The 21,858-nt window shown below is 41.8% G+C and overlaps 2 protein-coding genes across 10 annotated transcripts; one reads left to right on the top strand and one right to left on the bottom strand.

Annotated features, from left to right (window-relative positions):
* Positions 1-395: 395 nt before the first annotated feature.
* Positions 396-15,390, bottom strand: ikbkg (inhibitor of nuclear factor kappa B kinase regulatory subunit gamma). Of its 9 annotated transcripts, none has more exons than XM_035644579.2 (17): positions 15,022-15,390; positions 14,619-14,789; positions 14,364-14,504; positions 11,942-12,207; positions 9,681-9,755; positions 9,492-9,593; positions 8,734-8,919; positions 7,619-7,680; positions 7,306-7,353; positions 5,940-6,042; positions 5,711-5,826; positions 5,475-5,627; positions 4,958-5,030; positions 4,720-4,854; positions 2,271-2,407; positions 1,933-2,009; positions 396-1,605 (listed from the first exon to the last, which is right to left on the bottom strand). In XM_035644579.2, exons 3-17 carry the CDS (start codon positions 14,500-14,502, stop codon positions 1,415-1,417), a joined length of 1,863 nt encoding a protein of 620 aa, XP_035500472.1. In that variant the 5' UTR covers positions 14,503-14,504; positions 14,619-14,789; positions 15,022-15,390; the 3' UTR covers positions 396-1,414. The 9 variants fall into 9 exon arrangements, with proteins under 9 accessions (XP_035500472.1, XP_035500471.1, XP_035500474.1 ...); XM_035644578.2 differs by having other exon boundaries at positions 14,639-14,789; XM_035644581.2 differs by having other exon boundaries at positions 14,619-14,715.
* tmed4 (transmembrane p24 trafficking protein 4) lies at positions 14,846-21,714 on the top strand. The gene is made up of 6 exons (XM_035644612.2): positions 14,846-15,093; positions 16,048-16,282; positions 18,309-18,409; positions 18,495-18,620; positions 19,721-19,867; positions 19,960-21,714. Exons 2-6 carry the CDS (start codon positions 16,126-16,128, stop codon positions 20,107-20,109), a joined length of 681 nt encoding a protein of 226 aa, XP_035500505.1. The 5' UTR covers positions 14,846-15,093; positions 16,048-16,125; the 3' UTR covers positions 20,110-21,714.
* Positions 21,715-21,858: the final 144 nt, after the last annotated feature.

The following is a 21,858-nucleotide window of genomic DNA, read 5'->3' as shown; positions in this document are numbered from 1 at the left end:
TTTCACCGTATAAATTCATAGTGTACGAGATTCACAGATGATGAAGTGCATACTTGTACCAAATGACTTTGACGTTGGGCTTGGGTTAGTGGAATGAATGAATGAATGAATGAATAAATATTTTAACCCATAGCGAAGGCATAATGGTCAGCGTATTATGAGCAAACGTCTTATTTTGAAGGCGTAATTGAGAACTCCCCCTGACGCCGGCACTAATTATCAGTCGACCCCGAGTCACATGCTCACAGCATGCGGTGATAATTCCTTTAAACATGGTCATTGTAATGGAAAAAGAAAATTCAAGCATAGCAAGTATTTTTCCTGACACACACACACACACACACACACACACACACACACACACACACACACACACACACGCACACACACACGGCTAATGAATAACTGATTTATTTGGTAACAGTTTCAAAACAATATTCTTTGCACCAAATGATCTATAATTACAGACAATATTCACACACATACCGTGAAGGAACTCTTATGTGCTTACATTCAGAAAGATAAATAGCTTGGTGCCACAGGTAAAGAGAGGACAGAGTCAGGGGCACAGGGGTGGGGGGGGGGGGGGGGGGACATCAGAGATAAAGCATTGGTGCTGTCAAAGGTGTACACAGGCACAGAACACAGAGAATGGCTACTTTTTTCAATAAGAGTAAATCCATCTCTAATACATAAGAGTACATGTTTTGAGGTAATGTAGACAAGCGACATTTATGAACAAAACATATTTAAATATTCTTTATTATTTCAAGCCCACTAAGTTATTCACATAACCCTGTGAAGTAACCCTGTGAATTGTGATTTTTGTAATGACATAGCATCACTTTAGGCCCAATTGTTACTCATGTATATAACATGGACGATGTAGTTAAAATTTACAGGTACATGCTTTTAGTCCCCAGGATGTAGTTACCGCCTCAGTTGCCACTACGCCACTGGAGTGAAGTGAGACTAGAAAATGGGACAAACTGGGCATCAGTGTGCCAGAGGCAAGGCACGGAGAGGAAAGGAAATGAAAGTAGAGGGGCGGGAGGGGAAATGACAGAACAAGCACTGGGAAACAAAAAGGATGGCGAGAAAAGGGACGGGCTGCAGAATGGAAAAGCTACAGCAGAAATCAAATCTGTGGTATGAAACTCTTTTGTTTCACATGTTCATACTGTCTTCTGACTGCTAGTTGTCTTGATTCCAACATATTCAGGATTTAAAAATGGTACAGTATGTAATTGTGTGTGTTTGCATTGCAGAGAGAGTAAGGTGCAACTACCGAACACGTTTTTCCAGGCTGTGCCCAGAGCTGGCAGCAGACACGCTGAATGTCAAATACGTGATTAAACTGTAATATACATCTTCCTACGTGTGTTGGTGTCATGGCGTGCTCACTCTGCTCATGTTACTGTATACAGTCCATGACATGTATCTGCAGTGTGTCCATATCTGGAGCCTGGTACTGGCACTTGGGACAACATAAATCCGGCACATCCTCAGCTCCGGCTGCCCCTTGATCACCAACTGGTACTAAACCTGCATTGCGGAATGAGGGCGCAGGTGGCACCGTGTTGAACGCTGTACCGGGGAACACACCTATGGCAAGGGAGAGAAAAAAAAATTCTTACAAGAATAACTATTGTCAATTATTTCTCTGTTTTAAGAGGACCAGAGCGTTTCTGTGCAAAAAGGTAAATACAGTAGCCTTCCACTCAAAAACATTTTCTTGGAGGGGTTTACTCTGATCATCTTTAATCAACAAGATCATCTTCTAGGTGTTTTGAGATTAATTAATTTGCAAATAAAAAGATAAACAATAATATTGTGATAATAATAATGCTAATTATTTTGCCCATAAATGAATAGTATCACTGCATGTTACATTGAGTGTGTGCAGTTGCGTGTGTGTTGGCTGCGATGTACCTTGTGGTGGCGGAATGTGTGGAGCCCGTGGTGGAAAGTCTTCCATGTGCCTCATCTTCATTTGCTCCATTCGTGCGCTACAGAGGTGAACACAGAAAACGTTCATCCACGGTACAAATGTATGTCCAGCTCTGACTTTGGGTGCGACCTGTCGGTCAGGACATGGTGCCTCAAGATGCTGACGCAGCATCTGATCAGCAGTTGAGGTATGTCTCCCTGCTGATGTATCAGGGTTAGATAAAGACCGGTGCAAATGCCTTCAATAAATATTCCCCACACCTTTACAAAAGGCACAAATAATGATCATAACTGAAATGGGCATGTGTTTTTTTTGTTACCGTGATGTGGCTTCCTGTTTGAGCCTGTCAATCTCAGCTAGGGCCTGAGTGAGATGGTCCTGCAGCTCCTCCTTCTTCTGGTTCAGCTTCTCTCTTGCTTCTCTCTCTGCTAGAAAATCTGCCTTGTAGATCTCAGCCTGAGCAAACACACGCACACACGCACGCACGCACGCACGCACGCACGCACGCACACACACACACACACACACACACACACACACACACACACACACACACACACACACACACACACACACACACACACACACACACACACACACACACACACACACACACACACACACACACACACACACACACACACACACAGGGGAGGCGATTTGACCTCATTCAATATTAAGTCTCACTTCACTGTATCTGTATTACATTAACATGTTAAAATGTGAATGTGGCAGACATAATATTTGTACATGTCTGACAATGATGTCCTACAATTTCTGTAACTTCGTGAAGATGACAATCTGACATGACGTCACACCAACGTCACGCCCTGACTGGCCTGCTGTGTGGAGGTGAGAAAGGAACCAGGTATTGTAGTTTTCTTTCTAGCTTGAAACCTATTGAAACAATTGTAAGAACTCCCCTCTCTCTGTCAGCGGTTCACCCTGCATTCGAGTGTGGCTGTTTGGTACAGCTATAAACACTTTTGATCTGTGACATGGCCACTAGGCCTTTTTCCTCTGCAGGCAGGTAAACCCTTCTAAATGAAGGTGTAGCCATTGTCACGCTTCTTTAGCTGGTATAGATTAATGGGTTACACCGCTGACTTTGGTACCTGCATCAATAAAGTCGCTTTCAGCAAAAATCAAATAATAATCTCCAACAAGGAGGTTATGTTTTCACTCCTGTTTGAATGTTTGTTTGTCAGCAGGATTACACAAAAGCTACTAAACAAATTTCCGGAAAACTTGGTGTAAGGATGGGACATGGGCTAAGAGAGAACCCATAAAACTTGGGAAGGATCCGGACAAAACGGCGGATCCAGGAATTCAATACCACTTTCCTTGAAGGCGACATATTTGCTCATATTCAGGTTAATAGTTTTAATTTGGGTTACCAATTGAAAGGGTTTACATGCTGAAATGTTCAGAAAAGGCATCAGTATTCTCACTCTTAGCATTCCTGCAGTTCCTCTCTGTCTAATATGCCTGGATTTCCTTTAGCCCCGCCTCCCAATAAACCCCAGTCTGCTCTGATTGGCCAGCTGGCCCAGTCTGTTGTGATTGCTCAACCACTTTCAAAATGTTTGGGAAATGTCACGCCCCTTAACCAGAAAAGTGAAGATTCTCAGAATACAGGTGGGATTACCCCAAAAGAGTCCCTCTGTGACATCACAGTGGGAGAGAAATCTGAACCAGTTGTTCAGAGCCAGGCTTTAGGGTTTGGCCAGCGATCCGGGTGTCTTTTTTGGTGGCGTTTGTGACCTCGCAGCCATCACAGATACCCAACTGTATGTGCACAAACACTGAAAAGGGTTTTTTGTGTAATATGTCACCTTTAAGACTGCAAGATAGGTTTGTTTGTGTTTTTCCATTTTCACTGATTTCCAAGGGAATAATGCATGGATGTTGCTGAAAAAAACATCAGGCATATTTAGGGGACTGATATCTATGAGTGTGTGCAACCTGCAATTTGGTGTGACTTGACTGACTTTAAGGGGACTATTGGGCCTTGGAGGAGATGTGAACTCTACTGAGTGTCATTCTAGTGTTCGCTGTTCTCCTCCCGCTTTTTGTTTATAGATCAAATCTTCTCATTTTTATCAGCAGTGCAGCACAGCAGCTGGATAACATTTATGAGATGCATTTACAGAAAGTCATCATTTCAGGTCATATTCGCAATAGTGTTGTCACAATATAAAAATTTCAGACTTTGATATGAAAAAACAATACTTGATACCAGCTTGGTTACCACGATATAAAGAAACGTGATTTGTGAAACCTAACCCTAACGAGCCCTAAGCATCACAGCATCATAAGCCACTTGGCATTTATAAATGACACATTAAATTATATTACACCAATTACCTTTCTGAGGGGCTGTAACTAACGATAATTTTCATTATCGATTAATCTTTCAATTATTTTTTTTAATCTATTACTTGTTTGGTCCTTAAAATGTCATAAAATGGTAAAAAATAAATTTCTATCGTGTTTCCCAAACCTCAAGATGATTTTTTTTGTCCATACACCAAAAATATTAAGTTTACTGTCATAGAGCAAAGAAAGCAGAAAAAATTCCCATTCCGGAGCATGTCTCAAGAGTGACACGAGTGACACTTGGCTTAGAAAGAAAACAACCAACTGTGGGTCACTGAGCTGAACTAAACAAAATGTTTGGAATGGACAGTTATTTTTATTTCCTACCTCTAAACCCAACCTGTTCAACAAGTTGACACACAACCTGTTGAACAGTTTTACGACTGTACCTGTGCGGTGAGAACAGGAACAGTCTCCAGTGAGCCCTTCAGCTGCTCCACCTCTTCCTTCAGTTTATCGATCAGATCCTGCTTCAGGGCCAGAGCTCGCTCCGCCTCCTCTAGTCGGCTGCACAGATCTCCTCCCTTAAAGACAAACACACAACACTCACATGAAAGTTAAGACACATATCCATCAGCTGAATAGCCAAACTAATGAGGGTAAATATATGTTTAAATGTATTTTTACCTCACTCTTCAGCTTAGAATCATAGTCTCTGAAGAGGCACGTGTAGGCATGCTGCAGTTGTGTCAGTTTTTTCCTGAGAGGAAAAAAGGGAACCAAATCTCAGATATCGTGCTGGAGACAGTGAATAGATTTGTGAAACAGTGAAACAGTTAACATCCTAATGCTAAAAGATAAACTGAATTACAGGTGTATTACATTATTATGGAGCCCTTGAAGTCCTGACTTATTTGATCTTTGAGAGAATAAAATCCATTTAAATTCACGTGTTATTTTTGGCAAACAAGTTAATATCTCTTGCTCAAAAGACAAATGATGGGAGATAAAAGATGAATGGTTTCAACTCTTGTGTTTACTGAATGTTCAACACAATAGTGTGGCCCAAATGAAAATCACTTATACAAAATTTCATGATAACGCAGTGATCCAATCTAAGTTGGGACACTGCTATCTATGTGTGTGTGTGTGTGTGTGTGTGTGTGTGTGTGTGTGTGTGTGTGTGTGTGTGTGTTGAACCCACTTCTCCTCTGTGACCACATGTCTCTCTGTCTTCAGGGCCTGCTCCAGGCTCTGGGTCTGAAGCAGCAGCTTGTCCATGGCCACATGATGCTGCTTCCTCTGCTGCTCCAGCTCGCGCTCGGCCACCTGCAGGGCCTTCAGCTTACTGCATAGCCTGAACACAGGTAAAGACAATGAGATACACAGGAGGATTCTACGCTCTGTGTATATTCACGCTGACGAGACGTGACCACTTACTTGTCTTCCAACATTTTGCGTTCATGCTCACTTTTCTCCAGGCAGCTCTGTCTCTCCTTCAGTTCTCCCAATAGGGAAGTGGCCTGAGCTTTCAGAGCATCACAGTCTTTGGCTATCTGAAAAAATAAACGCTTATACTTTCAGACTGCCTGCTACAGCGCCAGCATCAGTAGCTTTTTTAACGTCCGTCGTCTGAAGATTTTAGATTTTCTTCTCGGATCATTCATACCTGAGCACATTCCTTGTCCTTCTGCTTGAGATGAGCTTCAGTTCTGTCACGCTGAGCTGAACTCTTCTGCAGGTAATCAAGCTTCTCCTCCAACTCCCGGTACCTGCAAACAATCAGCTGCCAGCTCATCTCAGTACTGACACAGGTTCTAATTTACACTCAAATGTATATGCACAGTCCACTTTATATGCATTATTATTTTTAAATCAAAATTGCAATTTAAAACCTGTAGATTTATTAAATTTTAACTTATATAATTATCAGAGTGAGCAGTAGCAACAGAATGGTTCCAGAGAATTCAAGATGATTACCATTAATTATGTATAGTAGGGGCTGACCTATTATCGGCCTGACCGATTATCGACGCCGATATTCAACATTTTTATGACTATCGGTGTCGGACATTTTTTAAGCCGATTTGCAGATAAGATAATTTCAAACTTTAAAATGCGCAAATTCAGCTATGATGCAGCCACAGTCACGACTCTCTGGACATTAGCAATGTCCCGTCCATGTTTGTTTGTTTGTTCAACTTCATAATATTGCTGCTGACAGCTCCCTGTACTTTGTTCAGGTCATGTTGAAAGGTTCTGACAATTAAAGATATGCTTTAAGGAAATTCAACAAAGTTTTGTCTTAATGGTTTGTATTATTCTAAATTTTGACGCCTTTTGACACTTTTTTTACTGTATACAAATATCTGTTTTAATTATCCGCCATCGGCCTCTTAGATTAGAAATAATCCGTATCGGTATCCGCCCGGAAGGAGCGATATCCATATTGTGGAGTCTTACAATAAGTACTCAGATTCTTTATCAAATAATAGTAGAAATGCCATATTAAGAAAGAGTAAAAGTAAAAGTCCTGCTAAAAAGTCCTAAAAGTAAAAGTCCTGCATTAAATTTTTCAGCAACAAACATTTTTACCACAGTAAATAGTACAAGTACGCATTGTGGGCATTTATCATTATTATTGATGCATGAACATCGGAGTGGGATTGTGACATTGTTGTCAGTTGTTGAGATAATTGTGACTGCTTCATTTTCTGTTGCGCAATGCATTAAAAATAATCACGTTTTCTATTTTAGTCACTAAGTACAAGTCACTACTCCTAATTTCATGCTATTATTAATAGAATAACTTTGTTTTAACAGTGCCAAACATGACAGATGACCAACAGAAGAAATACTTGAGAATAAAAAAAACAATCTAAAAGACGCCAAAAATTAAAAAATTAAAAAAACATACAGGAGACAAAATAAGTTAAAAGTAAGAGGAGACGGAAGTGTAAACATGGGACATGCGCACGCACACACACCCCCACAGCGAGAGAGAGAGAGAAACCCACACAGAGCAGTGGGCTCACCTGCCCTGTGTGGCCTGAAGCTGCTCTTTGAGTTTAGCCAGGCTAGAGCTGGAAAAGGGAACAAGAAAGGAGGCAGAGGGACGAGGAGAAGGAGGAAGACATTTCAAAACAGAGGCTTTTTATTAAGCAGAAGTAAGGCAGAAATGCTAAAGCATGCCAATGTCCTCATGCCACAGACAAGAATTATCATTATGTTGATGTTCATTAAACATTACTCCAGTGACAAGTGGTCAAACACAGAAAGTCAGATTAGCACTGTTAGCTCCAAACAATGCACTGAGGTATTTTGTGTTCAAAGTGAGACGTGTGGTACCAGTCAGAGGAGTGCTGAGCCTCGGAGCGATGTTGAACCGCCTCCTCAGCAACACTGTTTGCCTGTGAAAACATCCACACAAGCCTTTTAGATCACAGACAAGACAGATGATCTCTCATTATCACACATCAAGGCAAATTATGCTTGTGCTGATTTTAAATCCATTTGGCACACTTTAATACAGCTGATATTTCCCTGAGCCTTCATGGTTCACTGACTTTGGGTCCTTTGGGGAGTGTAAATCTGTAGCCATGGAAATACATATGGCGGGGAGAGTCAATGAAAAGATACTATAAATTGCATTATGGGAAATGTAGGATCTAGTGGAGCGTGACCGTTACTAGTGAGTCATGATATCCCTGCCGTTGGCAGCATCGATTTGAACCCTTTCTTAATGTCTCTCCTTTGAGTCGCTGTGAGTCGTTCCTTTACACTGCACTCGTCTGACTCACTGGATGTGGGCTGCGAGTATAAGCCCACCATTGGCTATGTGTCGCTCTCCTCCCCTATATGCTTCTGGCCTGTTTTAAAACTTGCGTGTGCACAAACCACGCACGCGTCTGCAATACGAGAGAGCAAGATAAACACCGCTAGCGAGCATTTGTGCTCCGCGCAATTATTTTCTTTTTTAAGAAAATAACTACCTTTCTTATTTTTTCAAGGAAATAACTATCTTATGCACTGAGTCTATATTTCCTGTTGCAATTGTTATTTTCTTTTTTCTCGTTTACTTGGCGGATCATATAAACCGCTGCTGTCCAGCTTGTCGAGCGCGCATGTTGTGAAGTCGAGCGAGCGAGCGAGCTCAGCAGTTGCGAGTGTGTATGAGAGGTGGGGGTTCGCAGTGTTGATCTGCTCTGTCGCGAGTAAGAGTAAAGAGTAAAGTAAGAGTAAAGTAACAGGATATCAGAAAGGTTGTGTTTGATTCTTGATTAATTTCTCTTGACCTATAATTCAATATTTTTGATTTAAAATCTTTTCACGGGTCATCAAGCAGAGGCTTGTATGTCGTTGATGTGGTTATTTCTGTGCTGTCTATCCTGCTCATCTGTAGCACAGCATCACTGCCCTGGTTCCCCGGGTAGAGTGTCAACATGCTTGGACCGCGGCCTCACCTGTGCTTGGGCCAGTTTGGCTTGCAGCTGGACAATGCAGCAATGCATCCGCTCCCGCTCTTTCTCCCCCTCATCCCTGTGCCTCTCCAGCTCTTCATTCTTTCTCCTCAGCTCTCTCATGCCTTCTTCCAGTTTCTCTTTGTGGCTCTTCAGCAGCTGCGGGAACTCATTGGCATCTTCCACGGGCTGCAGAGAAAAGATGTGAGAGTGGAAGGACCAGAGACGTGCGGACACCGGGGGGACAGTGGTGACAGGAGGGAAGTGACACACAGCAACCGGAAAAAAAAGTAGAAATAAACCAAGAGGTAAGATAAAACATGCAGAGTGCGTCTGTAAAGATGGATAAATTGGTGTTTATTAACAGTGCCCAACATCTGTGTATTAATATAGTGCTCCGGTCTAAGTAAAGAAGCGAAGAAGGTTTTGGTGCCTTTGGTGTTTTCAGTTCAAGCCAGTTCCTGCTCGGAAGTCCAAGGAATAAAACAAGGATTGCCTCAAGATTAATATTGCCAAAACAAAAAACACAAAAAAACAGTTTCAACTGTTCAACATTTTTTCAAGTGTTGCATGTTGGTTCAGACCTCCCAGGCTGTCCAGCAGCATTTTCCCAAGTAAGAAGTCAGGATTTCTGACATGCCTGAATTCGATGACAGTTAAGGTGGTTGGTGAAGACTTAAACCAGACATCTAAAAACCAACTAAACCAACTTAACCAAGTCTCGGGGATCTGATTGGTGGAAAGGGGGGATGCAGTCTCACCTGGCCATTTGCCCTGCCCATCAACTCCCCCAGTGCCTCTGAAAATGAGGCGGGGGGAGTGAGGAGGGTGCTAGTCAAGGAGCTATGCACAGTGGCATCACCCTAAACACACGGACACACCTGTTAGATGAAAAAAAAGTTTTTTTTTAAATAAAAATCCAAAACTCAAACCAAAAAGGAGAGTCTTACCAGGCTGCGAGGCGGCAGGGTCTGTGTGTGCTGATCCGTCTCCTCAACTCTCTTCCTCTCCCGCTGATCAAGAGTCTGAGAGACACAACAGGGAAGAAGTTGGTCTATTGTCCACTGGGGACAGTTTGGAGGTGGGGAAACTATTCTTCAGCAGAAGCAACTCTACCTTGTGTTCCCCGACATATTGCGTGTTTTACTCGCATATTGTGATTTGCATGCGGCTGTCCCTTGAAGGGGACTTGAAATGCTTTACCTCATTTCCTGCCAAACATTCAATGTTACAATGTTTATATATAACATTGACCAGTGGCCCTGTGAGGTGGAGGGTCAGGTGTCGGACTGCTGGGAACACTAAGTTCGAGCTTTAAAAATTTTTAAAAAAATATACATATCCAAGTCAGCTTGTTTTGATTTCTTTAAACTGTAATTTCTCCCTAAACAGTCTTCTAAAGTAGTGTAGCAACCAACTGTGATTTTACTCACAATACAGTAAGGCTGCAACTATTGATTACTTTCACCATTGATTAATCTGTTGATTATTTTCCTGATTAATCGATTAGGTGTTTGGTCCATAACATGTCATAAAATGGTGAAAAATGTTGATCGTGTTTCCCAAAACACAAAGTTTGTTTTGTTCACACACAAAATACATTTAGGTCACTGTCACAGAGGAGCAAAGAAACCAGAAAATATTGACATTTGGGAAGTTGAAATCAGATAATTTTGACTTTCCCCCCACATAAAAACTACTAGAACCGATTAATCGATTATCAAAATAGTTGGTGATTAATTTAGAAATCGATTACTAATCGATTACTGTTGTAGCTCTACAATACAGTGGCGTTAGAATAACATTTTTTAGCAGCCATCACCTTTCTGTTTAATAACTTCAAATTTCAGTCAAGATTATGCCATTGCTCCTCTGCTGTAATCAAACTGATATTTGTGTTTATACAACTTTATACAACAACTTTATTGCGAGTTTGGCTTTCAAAAAAACCCACACAGTACAAGTGATCACAGAGATCGAGAGGGAACTAGAAAAAACAAGTCAGTAACACGTGAAACATCATCATCATCATCATCATCATCATCATCATCATATTCAACCATTTGTCGGGTCCCGCACAGAGTCGGGCGCGGCTGCCGGTGGACTTTTTTAGTCTCTGCGCTGACCGCGCCGCAGGCTTTGCGCAGGGGATCCCGAGATGCTCCAGAGCGACGTGAGCCTCGTCTCCCTCTACCCAGGGAGGCGAGCCACGGCCTTGGCCATAACCCCACTTTGACTAAGACCTCAGATCAGACGGGCAACCCGCTGAATTTAATTCTATTTAACTATTAAATTGATGGAGCATCGGCCCTAAAAATCTGTATCGGTCGATCCCTAGTCAAAAGCCAATAAATATAGTCAATTATATACATCCACAACTCTTTCAGTCTTCAGTAATGCAAAATGAAAAAGGAAATGAACTGGCACATAAAGTTAGCTGTAGAAGCCACAAATGTATTAACAAATGAATCAATCGTTGTATTAATATCATAAGGTTAGTTATGATTTGATATTGTTGGTCATTAGCGTTATCATTTATGACCACCAGTGTGTGGGAGTGGAGAGGGGGTGAGTGGGTTGCCTCACTTTTTATGGACCGCTACTTCTTTTGTGCACGTCCAAATTAGTTGATTCTTTTTTTAATTAAAAGTATTGTTTGACATATTCTGGATCTCAGCAAAGCTTTTTGGTGGCACAACGGACAAAGTAAACCAGGCCCGACTTCGGCCTCACTGCAACGTTTTTACTCTGTGTGCTGAAGTCGCTGCAACAGTGGAGAGGAACGAGCCACGAGGGAGGCGCTCACGCTCATGGACACCGGCAGTGGATGCTGCAGCCATCACTTTATACACTTTAGGCTGTTAAAACTAATTTCTCTCCACAGATCATCTCCATCTGTAAACTTTAAACATATGACTGGCTTGTGAGCTGTGTTTATTAGTCGCCACACAATAGACAGGTGCTAAAAAAATATGGCAACTATTACAGGAGCAATAAGACTGAGAGTGTAAATGGAATGAGAGCACACGACACGACTGAAAAAGAAACACTAACTCGTAATCAAAAGGTGGAATAATATCTCCTGTAATCTCTGCATACACATGGGAATGCAGGATTATAAAATATAACGGTGGAAGCTATCTAATGGTACAACTCATATGTTACAATATAGAGGGGCCTGAGGTCGATGTGTGAATCTCAACAATCTGACCTGTGGTCCGTCGTGCGGACCGTTCTTTGCCGGTCGTCCCTGCAGGTCTTCAGTCTGGCTGGAGCTGCAGCTGTGGTTAGACGACGAGGCAGGTCCATTCACCAGACCCTGTAAGGAGTGGTTCTCCTGGGCCAGCCTCTCCACCAGGCTCCGGGCCTCCTGGAAACGAGAGCTGAGGAATTCTCTTTCCTCTCTCGTCCTCCGTTGCCATCCCTCCATCTCCTCGCAGCGCTGACGCAAGGCTAGGTTGCTCTGCCGCAGGGCCTCTGCAGGACAGACGGGGGGAGGGGGGGAAGGTGAAAGCAGAGGTGGGAGGTTGAGTGACACAAAGAAACAATTTCAGCCACAGGTAGAATTGAATACAAGGAGGGCCCACAGATTGTTGTGATAGGAATCCAGAGCTGTTTTCAGACATGAACACAGTTTGCCATTCCAGGGCTCCAGACAGAGTTTTTACATTAGTTGCACTGGTGCGCCTCACTTTTTCATTTTGGTGCACCAGCACATAATTTAGATCCACCCAAAGTTTTTCACTTTGCCCTTTGGCACCGCAATAATAAACTTGTTATACCTTTTCATGACAGTTCCCATATGAATTGGTAATTTCTTAACACATTGTGTAAATAACTAAACAGCCTTAATGACGACGATTTGGGACCTTAATTTTGTAAATGGTAGCTCTTCTCTGGCGATATTATAAGAAGTGTCAAATTTTATTATCATTTCTGACTCCTCACTGCTTTTGTTTTTTAATGTTCCGATTCAACGCTCCGACAGCGAAAGCAGTGTTCCCAGCCATGCTTCGGCCGCACTCTTTGCAATAATTGCAATGCATAATGTTGGCTGTTTTATCATATCTGAGCCACAGAAATTGGACAAGCCTTTCCTTCCGAAACGCATATACTTTGGCCTGTTTGCATGTGGTGGGCTCTGGCTTTGACTCGGATTAGTCGGATGAGGCCATCTCCACTGAGGACATTGGGACAGGACCTGGCATCTTACCAGCACGGAGGGAGATGGGTGGTGAAGCGGTGAAACTCCGCCGATGACGTGACTGTGCTGGGCTTTTCAGGTCCAAGGACAGGTGTTACGGGCACAGCATCTTTCTCTATGAAAAAACAATCTGTAGATCTCTTCCCTTTTGTCGCTCAAGGTGGAATTGGATAGGCTTATAACACTATGCCTGATTTATTTATCCCACCAACATTCAGCAAAGAAGAATACCAGGGTCAGAGACGAAGGCCCCTACTCTGCCTGATTGGCTCAGACCGCAGTATTCTTCATTGCTGCATACTGGTGGGGAAGAAAACATAACACTACACAGACAGACCTGCTAAATGTTAGGCGCACCAGTGCGACCAAGGAAAAATTTTAGTCGCACATGCGACCACGATGGTTCGCACTCTGGAGCCCTGCATTCACACATATTAAGAATGGTAACAGGATCTTGTCTGAGTCAGATGTGTTCAAAACCACAGGAACATTTCCGGAAGTTTCAGTCAGAGGATGCCGCGTGGGTAGCGCACCAGCCTGCCTTGAATCTGCCTCTCCTGCTGTATTCTCACATGGACTCACTCTGACATTTTCTGGGCTGGTAGGAAAAGTTCCCAAAAATTGTCCAGAGCAACCCCTCAAATACAGCCCCTCTGGAAAATTCTGGAAAATGTCCCTCTGGACTCCAGACGGACACTTCATGTCCTTAGATGTAGATAGCTATATTAATTTTGTAGTGCGGTTGTAATGTCGTGATTTCATGTAAATATTGAAAGACACAACCATGTTCCTCTTACAGATAAAATTTTGAAGTATAAGAAATAAAATGAGAAAATGCTCAGTTACTGTAATTACACGGTGGGTTTTGCAACTACAGACCAACTCAAACAATATTGTACAACCAGTAGCTTTTTGTGGCCACTAGTTAATGTTAGTAAACTTCAGATGGACATTGCTGTGTATCTGATATTACTGATTTAGTTCACAGACTTTGTGACTCTTCCTTGCTGTAACTCTATGTATTATCAACAGATAATATGTGTTGTTAACAATTTATTACATTCTTGCTCAATGTATTGCTTTCATTCATTACATTACTTGTCGTTTGCTAACATTATGACTTTTCTTTCCTTGCACTTCTGTTCCATCGTGTTTTTATCACGTTCATCATTCTTCCATAATCACCAAATCCACCGGTGGAAGTCCATTAGCAGTCAAACGCATTTCTCAGTCGGATACACTCCGGGTTTTTTGAGTCTTGGTTTGATGGAACCAGCAGCTCACTGTGGCTAATGTTAGATTTGAGACAGGTATTACTGCATCTGAATCTCACTCTCACTGCTTATATGCTGTTTTGTTCAATCAAGAATCCCTCCATGATGAGATATACAGTGTTGATCAGATACTGAGTTATGGGAATGTGTCCTACCTCTGAGCTGCTGGTTATCACCCAGCAACCTGGTCACCACTTCATTGGCAGCCAGCTCTGCTGAGACCCTGAGGGTCCCACCACTCTCCTCTGCTGGCATGTCCCACTGCATCGGCCCATCGGGCTGGGGCTGCACCATCCCTACAGAAACACACACACGGTATAACACATCCCTGTGTTATCAATGGCAAACATCTCAAACATCATCAAATAACATTGCGTGCAATGACACACGTGGTGTGGCACGCCACTGACTTTCACTTTCTCTTTAACACCTCGTCAAAAATCGTGGTGGCCCCGTCGGCTGTGAAGAGGCCCTCTGGCCCGCTGACGGGACTCTGTGCTGGAATGCCTTCACTCAGGTGGCGGTGGACGGGAGGAAAACATTACGTCATCCCCAGTACCATGAGGCAAAGAGCGTCGAAGCTTCATTCATACATTGGAGCACATCATAAGCAAAAAAAACACACACAAAAACACATCACTCATCATTCCCAATGGTGTCGATGATCGTCAGCACATGACCAATACATATTCAATACGAGCTAACGTTACATCGATGTTGTTTTCCTTCCTCCGCAGTGACACGGGATCAAATCTGACCTCAGCACCCAATCACAGCTAACATTACAACATCGCAGGCACAGCTGGTTCTCACCCTTTCTTCTTTTCCGGGTTTGTTGTCCAGAATAAGAGGCGGACGAGCTGTCACTCGCATACGATCTGTACCGTAAGTAAGCGTAGCTAACGTAATGTATCCGACGCCAGAGCGCTGGTTAACGCTAGACGGCGAGCGGGTTAGCTTATGAGCTAGCTAGGATAATTTAGCAAACCAGCGACTTGGTCATTTGACTCACCCGTTGACAGGCGTTAACTAAACGGACTGTTTGTCTTCCGAAAGGCGTTTTGCCAAATATCATAAAATTATCTTTACACTCTGTGATTTTTTAAAGTTGGGTTGAGGTTAACAGTCAACCCCGAGGAGACTGTTGATAGCTCGGGAGGAAATATGTGGAGTTAATGTACCCTGAGTTCAGCCTCTCAGGCAGCACTTCCTCTCAGGCTAAATACATCTCATCATCAACGCATGATAGACAACCATAACCTAAAATTTCTCAGCTGCTGATATTCCGTCTGTCCTTATTATGAGTTTATTATATCAATAACTGTTAACTCTCCTTCTTTGTTTGTTATAATTACATACAAAAACAACGTATCATCCTTTAAATGTGTCAGGTGTTCTAAAATGTATGTTAAGGATTATTAATTGCAAACTGCCAAACAGTTTAAAAAATATATATTGATTCATAATTAAATGTCATATTTCTCCACGAGACACGAGGAAACTGTGGGTCTGAGGCCACTTTTCCAAGTAGTCTCAAACTTATTGTACCATACATGTAAATACTTAAGTTGAATCTAATCTAAAATCTAGAAAATGTCCATATTATTTTATACCATATTACATTATTACCTTTTATATTCCCACATTAATTATTTTAATGCTTTTACATATTTTACATTTTTACATCTAACGCCTAACCCTTTTGTATGAGTCCACCATACATTACCAGGCCTAAGGAGTCCACAGATATCCATCCTGGGAGTGAGAGCTGCCTGTGAGCCCAATTTGAGGGGGAAAGGAATCCCAACACCTCAGGAAATCCCCTTCCTTCTTCCGCAGTGGGATGTGACGTCAGCCGGCTGCAGCGCCGCAGCTTCCTGTGCTGAAGTGCGCAAAACGAAATCACAATACACGTCCATGAATGAAAGAAGCTACATGATGCTCTCCACCCCTGCCGCTGGACTTCTTCTACTGTCGGCTTGGATTTTTCCAAGTTACGCGCTGTACTTCCACATAGGAGAGACGGAGAAGAAATGCTTCATTGAGGAAATTCCGGACGAGACTATGGTTATTGGTAAGCTGTTGCCGGGGATGTCGTTAGCTGGACGCAGCTAACTAGCTCTGTACGCAAACATCTGGTTCTAGCAAAGATGATGATGATGCCATATTCATCATGGCTGTAGCGACCACAGAACGATCCAAGTCCGTGGTGCTTAGGGTGATTACAAGCCCGAAAATGGTGTCTGTTGGCTGAAACCTCCGTAAATAAAACTGTATTTGTATGGTATTTACTGCAATAACAGTCACGATGAGTTGCCTGTTTCTCATAGTTGCAATTATCATCTTTCGTGTAAATCTGCACAGTACGCTCTGTATGGCTTTCTCCTTCACAATACAGATACAAACCCATAAATTGGGAATTACTATATTATAATTATAAAGGAAATTTGTTATTATTATTATTAATTAGAGCCCGACCAATATGGATGCCGATATCAATATTAGGGAGTATAAGATTCCTGATGCCGATATATATCTATATCTATAAAGATATAGATATATATATATATATAACGACAAACATAACCAAATAAATAGAACGTGAATTAAGAATAAACATTGGTTTTACCTAAAATGTAAACATGAATGCACATTTAAAGGCTCCTATCAGTTGGCCAATAATATCGGTCGGGGTCTAAACATATCGGCCAAACCGATATGTCTGTGAAAGGCTAAAATCGGCTGAAATTATCGGCCAACCGATATATCGGTCATGGTCTAATGATAATCCTAAATTCTTGTTATGATGGTATTTATATTTTGAAAATGTTGTGTCCTTTGGTGCTCTTTTAATTAAATCATCTTGTGTTATAACGGCACCAGACTATAGAATTATGGCCCCCCATCTTAATAATCCAAATACTAACATTTGCATAAAAGTTGTGGATGGAAGTCGCCTATATTAGCATTTTCTTTGATGATTTTCTGAAAATTTGGTTAAAGGTTTTGATTCAATTGGCTGGAACCCCCCCCCCCCCCCCCTCCTTGTAATGGAAAATGTATCACATATAACGGTCAGAAAAATTTCCCAAACTTGGCAGTTCCACTTAGCAATACTTTAGCGTCTTTCAGGTCATTGTTTTGGTTTTGCTATCCACAGCTTTTGGTTCACTCTCACTGCTCTCAGTGGCTGCAGTGGAGCACTTAGCATTCCCCTTTTGAGTGAGTGGAGACCAAAACAGAGCAAACAGAAGAGTGAACATCTCAATCAATTTCATCAGGTGGCTAGAAACATGACTTAAAATGAGAAGGGCAATTGCAGAGAGCGCTTACCTCTGCCAAGGCAAATGCCCTATCGAGCCATATCAAATAAAGTGGGGGAAAAAAATCCTGGATTCGCACATTTATCCAGATCCAACAGACAAACAAACGGCAATGAAAACACAACATCCTTGGTGGAGGTTTTGAATGCTCATGTTACTTTGTGTCTGCTCGGTGTGTCAATAATCTAAAGTTTGTCTACTATTTCAAATGATGATCAGGATGTGTACTGAGTGGGTTATTTTACATTGTCTCATTGTATTGTCTACAGTGGACAAAATAAGTTATATGTAACCTACTACTGGCATTTCTGTTCAACAATTTGTTGTTACCTATTGACGAACATATACACAAACATATAATGTATCTGCATTGTTGGTCTGGAAAACCCCTATTTTAAAACAGAGGATATTTTGAAACAACTGGTTCTGGATAACCTCCATGAACGAATGCTTGAGTGTCTGAAAACAATTGGCTCCCACATTACTAAAATTGAAATCTGCCATTAATTGAAACATTTCTTGATTTTGAGGTTGTACACATTTCAAAATGAGAGGACATTTTAATTTAAACTTAAACTTATTATATTTTTAATTGCATTCAGTTTTCTTTTTAGTTTTTATGTATTTCTACATTTACAGCACTGTAGCTTAGATATCTGTGTTACCATTTCCTCATATGACTTTAATTCTGTCGCATTGTCACTGGTGTCTTGTTAACGCTGTCTTTTGAATGAATACTGGATAACTTGTGTGTGTGTTGCTTTGCCTGTTTGACAGGGAAGTACAGGACTCAGCTGTGGGACAAACAGACTGGTTCCTTCCTCCCAGCCACCCCCGGCCTCGGGATGCATGTCGAGATCAAGGATCCAGATACAAAGGTCAGGACAGAGCAGGAAGTAATACCTAACACACCCACATACATATGAATACAATCTCAAAATTTTTCTCTTACGACTCTCCCAGATTATCCTTTCTCGTCAGTATGGGTCAGACGGACGGTTCACCTTCACCTCCCACACTCCTGGAGAACATCAGATCTGTCTGCACTCCAACTCCACCAAGATGGCTCTGTTTGCAGGTGGAAAACTGGTATGACCATAGTCACTGCTTAGATTTTTATCTTCCTTCAAAGTGTTTCACACAAATGTTGATCACTCATGACCTTACTTTTGTGCTCTACGTGTTCACACTGGTCTTTCAGCCCCTGTTAAGTCAAGCTTGCGTTGGTAAATCAGGTTTATTTCCAGGAAAATCTGTAGAATCAGTTTTAGATAAGTCTGAGAAGTGACGAGTTACCATGGGAGCGCATCCTTCCCTGGTCAGGTTGGTTTTGAGGCTAGGCTCCACCCTGAGGCTTAGGCAGTGTTAAAAAAGAATTTTGAACGTGAAATTTATTTGTATAGGGCCAAATCGCATCATACGTTATCTTAAGGCATTTGACATAGTGAGGTTGATCACTAGTTTATTGTTAATTACAATATTACAGAGAAACCCAACAGTTCCGAAAATGAGCAGCACTTGACTTTTAACAGGAAGAATCAGGACCAACTGGACAGGACCAGACTCACTCTCTGTAAATGCGGAGGAAAGGTGCTTCAATGCTTCCTTTCCTATCTCCTTGAGCATAGGGTACACTGGATCTTCCTTAACGAAAGGAAAGGAGAAATAGACGCCCCACAATTCTTTGCGGCAGTAATATTTAACGTGACGCGCCATGCACGAACGTAAACGATTCAATCAGAAGTAGAAGTAAAAGTAGAATGAAAATTGACCCAGAAGTGACGAAGGTCATCATGTAAGTTACTGTTACATATGAAGCATTTACATCTGATGTCACACGTTGGTAATACACTCTGAAACATGCCGGATGGAGCCGCTGCGTTTTTTGAAGTCCATCTTCAAAAATGTGTAGTTTCACCATGGAGGACGCACGTCGACAACATCCGCCGTCACATAATGACGTATAATACTGAGAGTCGAGTTGGATTCTCGGAGCAGCGCTGTCGGCTTTTCCTAAGTCTTTTCCTTGACCTCATGACGTTTTCCACCGAGGTCAAGGAATAGTAGATAGGAATAGTAGACAGAAAGGAAAACTAACCCTTTAAAGTTTTGTGGGTGGCGGAGGGAAAAGTCATCGCCTCAAGACTCAAGCATGCAAATTTACAACTCTCTGTTTCCCGGTATTGCAGAGAGTGCATCTGGATATTCAGGTCGGAGAACACACCAACAACTACCCTGAAATTGCAGCCAAGGACAAACTCACCGAGCTGCAGCTGCGAGTACGACAACTTCTGGACCAGGTCGAACAGATCCAGAAGGAGCAAAACTACCAGAGGGTCAGTAAAAAACAACAACCCCAAATACATGTGTAACAGATCATGTCCAGATGACGGATTTAGTGACTTCGTCCTGCGTTGTCTTTTTCCAGTATCGCGAGGAGCGTTTCCGCATGACGAGCGAGAGCACCAACCAGCGTGTTCTGTGGTGGTCCATCGCTCAGACGCTCATCCTCATCGTCACGGGGATTTGGCAGATGAAGCACCTCAAAAGCTTCTTTGAGGCCAAGAAACTGGTGTAGTGTCTGTCCGAGTGTGGGCAGCATCAGAAAAACGACATAAAACACGAGAGGAAGATAGTCTTGACTGAGCAGAACAGAGACGTCCACCAACAGAGCCACAGAAACATCTTGGAAGACGGGTGTGATCGGCCATAAATGGTACGAACACATTGTCAGCAGCAGTTCTCCGTCCGGGGAATTGGGTTTTTTTTTTCTCCTTTTTCCCGCAAACGTTTTAAGCTATTGTTATATTTTTCCGTTAGCAACACACCGTTCCAACTGCCTTTCTTGGTGTGCTCTTCACGTTTCCCTGTTCAAGAAGAAGCAGAGATGACAATAAATGAACTGAGACTGTGTTTTTTTTTTACAGTCACAGGAGCCAGTGGATGTGTAACGATGAGAATGTTTAAGCCGTTAAATATAACCAAGTAACTTATCGACTCCTAAATCATTTTTTTTTGGTCATTGTTAGTGTTGCACATTAGTTTTATAACTACTGAACATGAGCTTTCAGCTTTGGTCACACCTGATTCCTCCCATGCACATGTTGCTTAAATCCCTGTATTTAATATTCATAAGCGGAACATAAACATTCAATAAATGCTTCATAACAGCCTGTAATATAGTGGCAGTAGAGGACATTTTCGGTCTTAATTAATTTATTGGTAAAAAGTTATGATTTCCCGGTCGAGTGGTTGAAACTGGGGAACAAACTCTTAATTCATCTTTAATGACACAGTATATCATAGCTGTGATTTTATTAATGGCACATAACAAACGCTCATTGTGTCATTATCTAACCCACTTACTAGATTTTTCCCTGAGCTTTCAGCCCCATCTTGTGGCCTTCATCAGAAAATGTTTTGTTCAGTTGTGATGGAGGCTGAAAAATTTGTCCACATGGCAAATAACTTACATTTTAACTTCATGTTTGATATGGTGACATTTGTTTTCTAGTATAAATTTTTCAATTCATTCACCGGTTAGATTCTTAACAAATGCACTAATAAACACATTTTCTTTATGCGTGATTAAACAGTGTTATAAACCATATATTAGGTGTTTATTTACTGCTTATGAACATGTTACCATCCGTCCTTCCAGGTCCCTGCTGCCAGAGCTCGGCCTGTAGACAGTTTGTGATACTCGCCTATGATTAGCAGAATTGTTCTGTGAGTTGTCAATAACAGGTTTGGCTTATTGACTGTCCTGTTAGGTTTCTGATGCCTTTCATAAGGACGGGATGCTCAAGTCTTGACGTTTGTTTTTGATTGTGTCAGCAGGTTTTTTTTGTTTGTTTAATCAGAACGTATTTATTGAGCAGTCGTAGCCTGGGTTTTATTGCTTTTTTTTAATGAGCTATTTCCATTTCTCAATGCTGCAAAGCATTTTAACTCTTGTTAGTTTAAAATAAGTTATAATCTGAAAGAAACAATGAGGTCCAATTTTAAAGTTTCTCTTTTTTTTTTTACATGCAAAATGTAGATTTAGGTCAAGTTCTTGAGATGCAACATGTTTGGGAACTAAATTCCTTTTTCACAAAAAAAGTTGTTACAGTAACACTGAAAGAATTAAATTTTTTCCAGATGTCACCTGCATGTACTTAATAAAGAAATTATCTCTGATCGTATTTGTGCCACTTTGCCTTAACTGGAAAAAATACACAGTAAATGGCAGCTTTTTCAACAGTGCAATTTATTGCTTGGTTTTTCGGCTCAGAACCAGATTCCAAACCAAACAACGCTCGGACGGCTTGTTCAGACAGCAACC

This window comes from Scophthalmus maximus, chromosome 3, assembly GCF_022379125.1.
Source record: "Scophthalmus maximus strain ysfricsl-2021 chromosome 3, ASM2237912v1, whole genome shotgun sequence".
NCBI classification, from domain to species: Eukaryota; Metazoa; Chordata; class Actinopteri; order Pleuronectiformes; family Scophthalmidae; genus Scophthalmus; species Scophthalmus maximus.
Note: the sequence above shows the minus strand (reverse complement) of the source record. Positions and strands in the feature narration are given on the sequence as shown.